Source organism: Syngnathoides biaculeatus, chromosome 12 (assembly GCF_019802595.1).
Source record: "Syngnathoides biaculeatus isolate LvHL_M chromosome 12, ASM1980259v1, whole genome shotgun sequence".
Classification (NCBI taxonomy): Eukaryota; Metazoa; Chordata; class Actinopteri; order Syngnathiformes; family Syngnathidae; genus Syngnathoides; species Syngnathoides biaculeatus.
In genome coordinates, this window is record NC_084651.1 from 3,570,072 (window position 1) to 3,581,363 (window position 11,292).

General features: G+C 43.6%; 1 protein-coding gene across 2 annotated transcripts; it reads left to right on the forward strand.

Moving 5' to 3' along the window:
* The first annotated feature begins 2,787 nt into the window (after positions 1–2,787).
* LOC133509736 (protein FAM161A-like) lies at positions 2,788–10,600 on the forward strand. Of its 2 annotated transcripts, XM_061837062.1 has the most exons (4): positions 2,788–3,301; positions 4,385–4,632; positions 5,962–6,078; positions 8,194–10,600. In XM_061837062.1, exons 1-4 carry the CDS (start codon positions 3,239–3,241, stop codon positions 8,663–8,665), a joined length of 900 nt encoding a protein of 299 aa, XP_061693046.1. In that variant the 5' UTR covers positions 2,788–3,238; the 3' UTR covers positions 8,666–10,600. The 2 variants fall into 2 exon arrangements, 1 of the variants encoding a protein (XP_061693046.1); XR_009797436.1 differs by lacking the exons at positions 2,788–3,301; positions 4,385–4,632 and adding an exon at positions 5,063–5,885 and having other exon boundaries at positions 8,194–8,213.
* Positions 10,601–11,292: the final 692 nt, after the last annotated feature.

Consider the following 11,292-nt stretch of genomic DNA (forward strand, 5'->3'; position numbering starts at 1 on the left):
GCCAACACCAGTTTGCTGGAATTATGTTACTTGTACCACGTTTAGATAAACTAATAGCAGAGCTTTTTTTTTTTGTTGTTGATCCAGGTAAGTACGAAGTACTCAGGCGGTATTTTGGGAGCCATTTCAGTAGTTGGCTTGTCGGGTCATACTATGAAGTACCAATAGGTTATCTTGAGGGCTAAGTTAGTAAGTAAATAAGTTAGTCGAACACTTGTTCGTTGAGTCATTCTGTCAGATTGCTTTGTAGTTAGTCACTTAGTTAGCTGGTCGAGTGGTATTTGAAATTTACGGGACGCGGGGCGGATAGTTGTGGCGTCTCCAAAGGTGGAGTGTCTGAAGCTCGCTTATTCATCAAAGTTTAGTTTGCGATACGAAGCAAAACTAAATGAGCAAATAATGATCATAAGCGGCCACTTGTGAGTTGGGACACTTGTAAATCAAGGGAGTAAAAGAAAGGAAAGCAGCTAATAAGCGAAGGTCGCTAGTTAGCGGCTAGCAACGTTTACGCTTCAGTCCTCAGTGGAGCACTTTGTTATATATATATATATATACCGTAATTTCCGGCCTATGACCCGCAACTTCTTTCACACGCTTTCAAACCCTGCGGTTTATGCACTGATGCGGCTAATTTGTGCATTTTTCCCAACGGCCCAAAGAGGGCCACTCGAGCGGAAAAGGTAAACGTGAGACCGGTGGAATATATGTGCCGAGGAAGTGACTTTTACCGGTCCGGCCCTGTTAGCGCTGCACTAGCGTGTTACTGCCGTGTCTCAGTGATTTTTACCGGTATGTTTTTTTTTTTTTTAACTGGCTCTGTTAGCAGCGGCGCTAGTGTTAAACTCTCTGTGTACCTTCTATTTTTTGTAAATATCACGCGTTTCAATGTGGGCAGTTGCAGCTTTTACACCTGCAGCACCGTATGTATGTACCAAATGGTATTTCCTTTACAAATGTACTGGGTGAGGCTTAGAACCAGGTGCGCTCTTTAAGCCGGGAATTACGGTATATATATATATATCACTCACATTGGCACCTATCAAACATTATTGATCACGTTTGTCCGATCCTACGAGAGATTATTTTGCAAACGGTATTTCCACGCTCACGGCGCCAATCACGTCGTCGAGGGTAACCGCAGCAGACGCGGTTGCCATGCAAGAGTGGCGGCAGATAAAGCACATGATGCAAACAAAAATGTGTCGGGGGGGTCAGCTCACCAATGCAGATAAGCCATGCATAGCGACAACTCTGCGGTCACGATTAGCCCCGGCTGAAATTCATTTCATTCTTTTGCGTCATTTTACAAAAGAAAAACGGGCTGGGTGGTGAAATGTCCGGTCAGATCAATCGTCAGATAAAGTTGCTTTCAGCACAACGGAGTGCGTTTACACACACATAAACAGGCGGGGCAAAGGTCAAAAACGGGAATGTACATTGCGCTTTCCCCAAAAACATCCATCCATCCATTTTCTTCGCCACTTATCCTCACGAGGGTCGCGGGAGTGCCGCAGCCTATCCCAGCGGTCAACGAGCAGGAGGCGGGGGTACACCGTGAACCGGTCGCCAGCCAATCGCAGGGCACGTGGAGACAAACCGCCGCACTCACAATCACACCTAGGGGCAATTTAGAGTGCCCAATTAATGTTGCATGTTTTTGGCACGCAGGCACGGGGAGAAGATGCAAACTCCACGCAGGCGGGTCCGGGATTGAACCCGAGACCTCAGAACTTTACCAGCTGAGTCCACCGTGCCGCCTGTGTAAAACTCTTTCTCTCGAGCTTTACAAGAACAGTACAACAGCACAACCCAGTGGGAAAATATGGAACTACATGGATGGTGGTGGCGGTGGTGGGGTGATTTACACGCATCCTGCATTTATTATTATTATTATTATTTTTTTTTAATCAAACAATCTGTCCAACACAACACAGTTTTCACCAACTCTTAATTTGCAAACTCACTTCATGTCTATAATGGAGACAAACACACACAATGGTACACACACCCACCCACGCCCACGTAGGAAGGCTTCAATTTTCACTTGGGTGCCCGACTCGGTCCCTGCAGTGCAACGACGTGTGTTTGTGTCACGCGTGTACCTTAACGCCGTGTCTGGGGTGACGTCAGCGGGGGCGGGGCACGGATGGAAAACGTCACGTGCTTCACGCCTTGCGGAGTCAGAGAGAGGAAAAGATAACACAACAACCCGCGCGGTTGTATTTTTTTTTTCAAGAAACAACAAAAATAATAATAATAATAATAAAAACAATATCGAGCTGTCCATTTTCTGAGCCGCTTATCCTCAGCAGGGTCGCGAGGGGGCTGGAGCCCATCCCAGCTGTCAGCGGGCGGGACCCCGAGCTGGTTGCCGACGGATCGCAGGGCACAGTCGCACTCGGAATCACACCTCGGGGCAATTTAGAGACATCAACGAGAGCATGTGGGTGGTGCGCCCGGAAAACGTGTGCCTCACAGTTCTGAGGACTGGGGTTCAAATCCCAGGCCGGCCTGTGTGGAGTTTGCATGTTGTCCGGCCACCCCGGTTTCCTTCCACATCCCAAAAGCATTAATTGGACACTCTAAATTGCCCGTAGGTGTGATTGTTGGTTGTTTCTGTGTTGCCTGCGATTGACTCGCGACCAGTGCAGGGTCCTGCCCGTTGACAGCCGGGACAGCTACTGTTGTGAGGATAAGCGACTGGGAAAATGGTAAATGGATATCACTACAGTACTGTACTTTACAACAACGACAAAAAAACTTTCTATGGGCTTCGTGCTGCTCATTTTGGCCTCCAGGGGGCAGTATGCTACATAAACAGAATGAATCAGAAGACCATCTCAACTCAAATGCAATAACAATAATTTGTCTTCACAGAGGATAAAGAATATAAACCTGAACATATTGTTGCATGCTTTGTCTTGACCGGTCGCCACTACTTGTCTTCAAGTAGAAGTTAGTTTTCATGCTTAAGTGTTATTAGCGCAGCCAAATTTACTTGAAAAGCAAAATAAAATTTGAAAAAAAAAAAAAAGTAGGTCAATCCGAGCAGCAGGTGGACAATATCGCGGCTCAGCGCGTTAATCGGCCCAATCCCGTTGGGAGCATCTGTCTGTCGGATCCTCGGCTCGAGGGGGCATTAAACTTCAGCCTATGGAAACAAAAGGACCGTCGACGGATCAGGATCGGCATCGGACCTGCGGCCCGGCCGCACTTTGGGCGTCGAGCTAGCGTCGCGATGGCGCTGCGCTGCAGCTGCGACTCTCCGGATGGCCCCAGACTCGCGGAAATCTACCGGAAGGTGAGGATGGAAAAAAAAAAAAAAAAAAAAAAGAATAACAAATAAAAATAGGCCAAACATGTAGTTGGAGAGGAAATATTGTAAAGATATAAGAAATACTGACCGGCTCGAAAAATCTGAAAAATAATTAAAAAACTGCATTTACATTTTAAAATTATAATGTGTACATTTTGGGGGTCGTTTCCAAATGTTTTTTTTTTTTTTTTTAAGCAAAAATATTTTCTAGAAAAAAAACAAGCCTAATATTTTTCCGGAAAAAAATCTGACATTTTTTAGCCCCCCCACAAAAACTTTTTTTTTTTAAATTAAAGAATCACATTTCTCATGTAATATGATTAATACCATTGTTTTATGTTTTTCAAAACGCCTTTTGTCAAGTCATTGCTTTTTTTAAACAAATTTTCTTTTTTAAATAATGCGTGATATGATATGATTTGAGTCATTAAAAAAACAGTTGTATTTTGAGAAAAAATTGCATTTTTAAGAACTTTTTTGGGGGGGCAAGACAAAAACATTTGTACACGGGCAAAAAAAATTATAATATGTATGTGTGTGTTATGTGTATGGTCACATAAAAATATATATATTTGAAGAAAATGTCATTTTCCTGTTGAAAAAGTACTTTTTTGAAAAAGATTTTTTTGAAAAAAATAGTGATACACGAATAAATAAACAATAATAATAATAAATGATTAGAAAAATAAACAAACAAATAAATGAATACTAATAAATACATGATTTAATTTAACAATCAGATCTCATTAAATTAATTCTGAAACATTCCACCGTTGGTTTTCTTAAAAATAAATAAATAAATACATAAATAAATACATACCTGGTACACTTTGCGGGATGATTAATATTGAATATTTTTTTTGGGGGGGAGAGGTCATTGTTTGTGGTCATATTTTCGTGGAGAAAAAATACGATAAAAAAACAAAACTAAAACATTTTTGTGAGGAAAAAGGACCAACTGTTGAAGGTGTCGAAATTTTTGAAAGACAAAAAGGTTTTTTTAAGAGGGGGGGGGGCGGATATTTGTTAATAATGGAACCAGCCCCCGTTTGTTGTACCTGTCCCAAGGACAGCGACGTGGACCCAAAGTGCCCCAGCGGCGGCGGCAGGAACCGCAGGCGCGTCCGCAGCTCACTTTCCGTGCACATCTTCGGGCTGCAGAGGCAGCCGAACCGCGTCGACGTCTCCGGCCCGGAAGAGCTGAGAAAAGCTCACGTGGAGAACACCGCGCGGCTGGAGAGGATGGACATCGCCCCCCACTGGGGGGAAGAGGAAAGAGAGAGGCGGAGAGCCGCCGGCGACGAAACTTCCGTCAGGTTCGGAAGCAAACATGCTCTGCAGAATTATTTACCACGCCCCCTCCCCCCACCAAAAAAAAAAGGAATGAAATGGGTTCCTCCACATTTATAGCCACTTCCGGGTGAACTCACTGTCAAGCTAGCTTAATGCTAACATCATACCGTAATTTCCGCACCTGATTATAAGCCTCACCCAGCACATCTGTAGAGGAAATACCATTTGGTACATACATAAGCCGCACCTGTGTAAAAGCCGCAAGTGCCCCCATTAAAACGCGAGATATTTACAAAGAAAGACGGTACACAGAAAGAGTTTTCAAAGTTTTAATAACTTAGCTTAGCGAACAGCCCCATTAAAAAAAAAAAAAAAAAAACATACCTAAATCACTGAGACGTGACAGTAACACAGCAGCAATTAACAGCTAACGCGGCGCTAGCGTGGGACGAACAGAGCAGGTTGAAAAAAAAAAAAAAAACATGCCGGTAAAAATCATGGAGACACGGCAATAACACATCAGCAACACGCTAGCACAGCGCTAACAGAGGCAGTTAAAAAAAAACGTTAAAAGTTACTCCTTCGGTACATACATTCCACCGGTCTCACTCTCGAGTCCCCCCCCCGCGGCCGTTAGAAAAAAAAATGCACAAATTAGCCCCATCACGCATAAACGGCAGAGTTGAAAGTGTGTGGAAAAAAAAGTCGTGGCTCGGAGGCCGGAAATGACGGTAAATGTAATGGGGAATGCCACCCAGTGGCTGACTGACTGTATTACAATTCTGGCACACCAAAAACAAACAAACAAACAAACAAAAACTCATGTTATTGTGACCGGGTAGCGAGTCGGAGAGAGAGCAGAAGTGAGTCTATAAGTCAAAATATTACAGCAATGAAATTATGCAGGTTTTTTTTTCTATGTTTATTTTAATATGTAATGGAAAATAGTCCCAATTTCCTTAAAGTGGCCATTTTGAAGCAAAATGGCAGGCTTGCTATGTTTTTTTTTTCAGGCGTGGCTTCTCTACTTTTTTGTGGGTCTACTCATGTGAGACAAATTTCGTGTAGCTGACTTCAGGGGGCAATTTTATTTGATTTTTTTTTGTTTCAAAACCCACGTCAAGCGGGCAAAAATCTCAAGAGTGAGTTGAAGCTCTTGAACCGCTTGCCAGACTTCCTGCGTGTTTTGGGACCTTTTGAGACCTTGAGCCCAACTCAGTTTTCATTCGCCTAAAGTGACTCTGGCTTCGGGGACTGAATTTCGCAAAAACTCCAGGTTGGGTTTGTCTTTAAGAGAGAGAGAGAGAGAGAGAAAAAAGAACACCGACCCTAAAATGTCTCCTCACCCGCAGGAAGCTTCAGCGAATCGACTCCCAAGAGGAGCTGGACTTCCGCGAGACCTCGAGCGGCTCCGACCTGTCTGCGGAAGACGGCGGAAGGGAAAGGACGCCGGGGGAAAACCTGCGCAGGTCGGCCAAACACCTCAAACATCCATCCATCCGTTTTTCTTTGCCGCTTATCCTCACGAGGGTCGCGTGGAGTGCCGGAGCCAATCCCAGCTGTCAACGGGCGGGGGGGCGGGGCACACCCTGAACTGGTCGCCAGCCGATCGCAGGGCGCATAGAGACATAGAGACGGAACAGCCGCAACTCGCAATCACACCTACGGGCAATTTAGAATCTCCAATTAATGCAGTCAAACATGTCAAGTGAAAATAAAAAAATGCGCATAAACATTGAGCTCTATGTCTATTGGTTGAACCCGGTTAGCCGCCATCTTGGTACTCCCAAAATGTGTGGAGGACGTGATTTGAAGGTTGGATTATGGCGGGGTTTTTCCCTCAAAGTTTGGCATGTAGAATTAAAACTGGTCGCGTGAGCTTGACATTTTTTCAGTTCTGGTAACATGAACATTTTTTAATTCGACTTGGTAAGCCAAAGAAAAAGGCAAAGTGCAAAGGAAAGACGTAGAACATCGTGACTCGCAAGAAACCTTGCATATTACTTGGGGCCCGATTTCCGTGATGCTAAATTTTTCCAAAATACGCTGTGAAGCACAATCATCATGACACAGTTGAAAAACTAAGCAATTTTTTGGTCATAAAAACATTACATTTTAAGTCAATCAGTTTGATATATTTTTGGAAATACATGCTAAACACATTGTTCATTTGTTGTCTCTGCGACGTGTGACGTCCTATTTCAGACCGAAAAATCCAACTCGTTTCCTCGCATTTGAAAATCAAATTCAATTTGCGGAGTTCCGTATTATGAAATTCATCAGCAATTTTCACAGAAAATATGTTTTCTTGCTTTTGCACTGATGAAGTTTGGGAAAATATTGACATCGCTTTTTCGCGATAAATCGTCGGCCTATAAAGGTGAAGCAGAGTGAACAGTGAACAACAACAACCGTAAGCAAAACTTTGTTCGAGTGAATTAAGCTCATCAGAAAATAATCTTAAAATAAAAATAAGAAAGTCATCTTGGTTGAATAAAAAGTCATATTTGGTTTTTGTTTTTTTAAAAAGAATTTTCATGGGGATTAAGGTAAAAAAAATCTAATTATAAACTTTTATTTTGTTGTTTTTTTAATTTCAGAGAATTAAGTGTTTTGTCAAAAGAAAAACTCCATAATTTTATGAAATAAATAGCAACCTTACAACAATAAGATCCTATTTTTTTTTTTTGGGGGGGGGGGGGGAGTCCCAAACAGTTTTGTATTTTAAAATAAAAATAAATCTAATTAAATAATTAATAAAAATAAAATTAAATTAAAAATAAAAATAAAATAAAATAGTTCACGTGCAAATCTTTTTAAAGGGAATTTGACAAGCGTAGGTGTATTTTAGCAAAGGGGGGAGAAAAAAAAGTTCTGGTAGTTTTTCCAGGAGGTCTGCGTGAAAGGGGCTCAAGGAGATCTTGAGAGACTTGACCTGTGTCCGGGCTCTCCGTTAGAGAACGGGTGAGAAGCTCGATCATCCGGGAGGGGCTCAGTCTCAAGTGTCCGTATTGAGAGGACCCAGATGAGGTGGCTTGGGGCAATCTGATTCGGATGCCTCCCGGACGCCTCCCTGGTGAGGTGTTCCCCGGGCACGTCCCACCGGAAAAAGACCCCGGGGACGACCCGGGACACGCTGGAGAGACGACGTCTCTCGGCTGGCCTCCGGATCCTTCTGTTAGAGCTGGATGAAGTGGCTGGGGAAAGGGAAGTCTGGGTATCCCTGCTGAAGAAGCGACTTCCCCCGGAAAGCGGCAGAAGATGGATGGAAGGATAGTTGATTTTTGCCTCCCTGACCCGAGAGAGGTCGCTTAGAGATAGGGTGAGAGGCTCGCTCATCCGGGAGGGGCTCAGTGTCGAGTGTCCGCATTGAGATGAGTACGTCCAGTCCCCGAGAGGGGTTGCGTCAGGAAGGCCCTTCGGCGTAAAAACTGTGCCAAACAAATGTGAGCGTTGATCTGAGATCTCACGCTAGCGGGACAAGCCGAAAGAAACTTGAATGAATGAAGTTGCTGTCGCGGTAGAAAACGGATTGATGGACTATTGTGGGGATTGTGACTAATGTCGTCGTCTTCCCTGACCAGAGAGAGTTCGCTCAGCCCGGAGGACGCGACGACGATCCGGCGGCACTTCGGGGTCCGGCCCGGGTCGTCGACTCCCGACCCCCAGAGAGGTCTCCTGCGTCAAAGGGGCTTCGCGGGGCGGCCGGGCAACTCCAAAGTCACGGTCCCAAGGCCTTTCCAGATGATGCTGCGAGAGGTCCGAAAGGGGCGCACCCGATCTGAGTTGGAGCTGGAGAACGCGCTGCTCCGACGAGAGCTGGACGAGCTCAGGGAGTGCCAGAAAAAGTTTCGGGCCTCGCCGGCGCCGGCTCACGTCCGCCGGCCTCAGCGCGACGCCGCCGGGCGGCGGGCGCCGCCGCCCTTCCGCTTCCAAGAGAGCGAGCGGAAGAAGAGGGAGGCCGAGACGGCGGCGGACCCGGCCGGTGTCCGAGGAGAGGAAGACGGGCGGCGGCCCGTCTCGAGGTCCGCCTCATTTGCCGTCAGTCATTTTTAATAAATGACAAAATGGTTTCAAACTGTTGAGAGAAAAAGGCAGATTTTTCAAAATAAATAATGTGAATTTTTGGAATGAAGTACCATTTACAAAGAACAAAATGCAATAAAGTTGGACTGTATATATTTAAAAACCATTCATTGAAAAAGATGTATTTTAGGTGAGGGGGAGGAGGGGAAAGCAGTCAGCCCACAAGAATTGTTTGAATTTCATTTTGGAGAAAAAAAAAAAAAAACAGTAATAAGTTGTATTTTCCACAGAACAAAGTATCAATTTTCTGGCATCTGAGAAAAAAGCAGGAGTAGGATAATAAAGTTGTATTTTTTGAAGTAAAAAGAAGCAAGATTATCAGAATGATCTTTTGTTTTAATACTAAGAATAGAGTAGTATTTTTAATCAATAAAAAGTATTCTCAATCCCCCGAGTTATTCAAAATACACTATGGGAATTTTTGGTAGGAATAAATTTTCAGAGAACAAAGCGCAATTTTTTTTCCAAGGAAAACAAAAAGTAATTCGACGAGAATAAAATCATATTTAAAAAGGAAGACGACAGCTGGTGAGCAAAAAAAAAAATGGATGAATGGATTGCTGCACTTTGTTCATAAACTGTCACAGAATCCTCAACACTGTTGCCATTGGGCAAACCTCGTCAATGAGGAAATTTTAAGGGCGCGGCCATTTTGAGAGTTTACGCGGTGCCGGATGTGACGTCAACCCTTCCAGCCTATCCCAGCCAGCTGTCGTCGGGGTTGAACGTGAACTGGTCCTCAGTGAATCGCAGGGCACATGCTAACGGACAACAATTGCACTTCGGGGCAGTTTTTCATGTGTCCAATGAACGTTTTGGGTATGTGGGAGGAAACTCGAGAGTCCCCGGAGGAATCCCACGCAGGGACGGGGAGAACGTGCAAACTGCACACAGGGAGGTCCGGGAATGAACCCGGGCTCAACATTCATGGCGGATGACGAAATGTCGCTTCAAGATAGGCCACGCCGCTATCGTAGGTCTATTGGTGGTTTCACATGAAGTCAGGCAGTCCGCTACCGGACACTGATCGGTTCCCATCGTAATCCTAATCGTTCCTTGGCACTCCAACAGCGACGACGACGATCACAAAAACGGCCAACGGCGTTCTTTTTCTTGGGGAGTTAAAACGTTACGATATTAGCAATCCGCTATGTGATTTTTTTTTTTTTTTTTCCGGCGCTAAGTCTGGAATCTGTTACCGTCATCCTAAAACAAATACTGTATATGTTTAAAAAAAAATACTACGAAAATGACCGACTCATAGTAGTTGTAAACTTTAACAGTGTCAAAGTAAATCTTTGTAATTTACTTATGCAGTGATCTCTCTTAACCTGTCAGACACGCTGAATAATCCTCTTGTGTGGGTCTACATTATTGACCGACGGAACATCGAGTTAGATTACGGGGTTCCGCGTGATTGTTGGTTAAACTTTCGGTGTGAGCTTGTTAGCGTGTTATCAAGCTAATTGAGATTATATTAACTCATAAGGGGAAATATCAATACAGAGACTTTTTGACAGAATTGACCCCTCCGTGGATATTGCGCAATTCGCGTCACTGACCAATCAGAGGCCAGAGATCTGCATAAACCAAAGCCCGTTTTTGCTCCCGCCATTTTCTCAGACAACGCTGCATGGTCCAGTTTGATTCGCGGCCAGAAGCTTAACCAGACTGTGTTTGCACGAAGATATGCCCTATATTTGATTTTTAATACACGTCTCGTATAAATGAATGAGACGTTCTTCGCTAGCATAACATTGCTACGTGTGAATGATTGAATGAAATCAGAAGCATGGCGTCTCTCTCAGTTAAGAATGTATTTAGAATCTATAATATATCGTTGATTTGAATGAAATCAGAAGCAATAAAGAATAAAGTTGACCCTATTATTTTTACTTGTTACAATTTTACATGAACAATAAAAAAATATATTGACAGTATAAAGTGTGTGGGTTTTTTTTGTGTTTTTTTAACCAGCATAATTCCCCCCACCCTTTTTTCCTCTTTAGAAGTTTTATCCCATGCAGATTTTTCTGTTTTATACATTTTGTTTACAGCTGTTTTTTCTGTCACATTATTATTCACTAAGACCTTGATGCATATTGCTTTATAGTTATTCACCATATATATATAAACTAGTTTTAATGTATTAAACCAATCACTTTTGTCAAAGATTCAGGCAGTCGAGTGGACTTGAAGTATTGCAGATTGGACAAGTACAGTAATCCCTCAATTTGGCAGATCAACCTACCGCATTGTGGATTTCTGGACCCCCACCCAACCCACAAAAAAAAAAAAAAGCTGGGTCACTACGTAGTAATGCGCCGACAGTATGGACCAATGAAGCAAAAAAAAAAAAAAAAAATCAAATTTTCCCTACTTTGTGGTTTTCACTTTTTGTGGGTGGGTTTGGTACCAATTAACCGCAAAAAACGAGGGATTACTGTGTTCTCCAAACTTTTGAGAAAAGCAAATTCACAAAGGTTCGTTCAAGAATTCTGTGGCGGGTTGCAGTGTTCATTTTTTTTTTCGTGGTCCATAAACCTTGCCCTCCCGTCCTCGAAACAAAGTCACAACAGTTTCTCCTGAAAACGGTT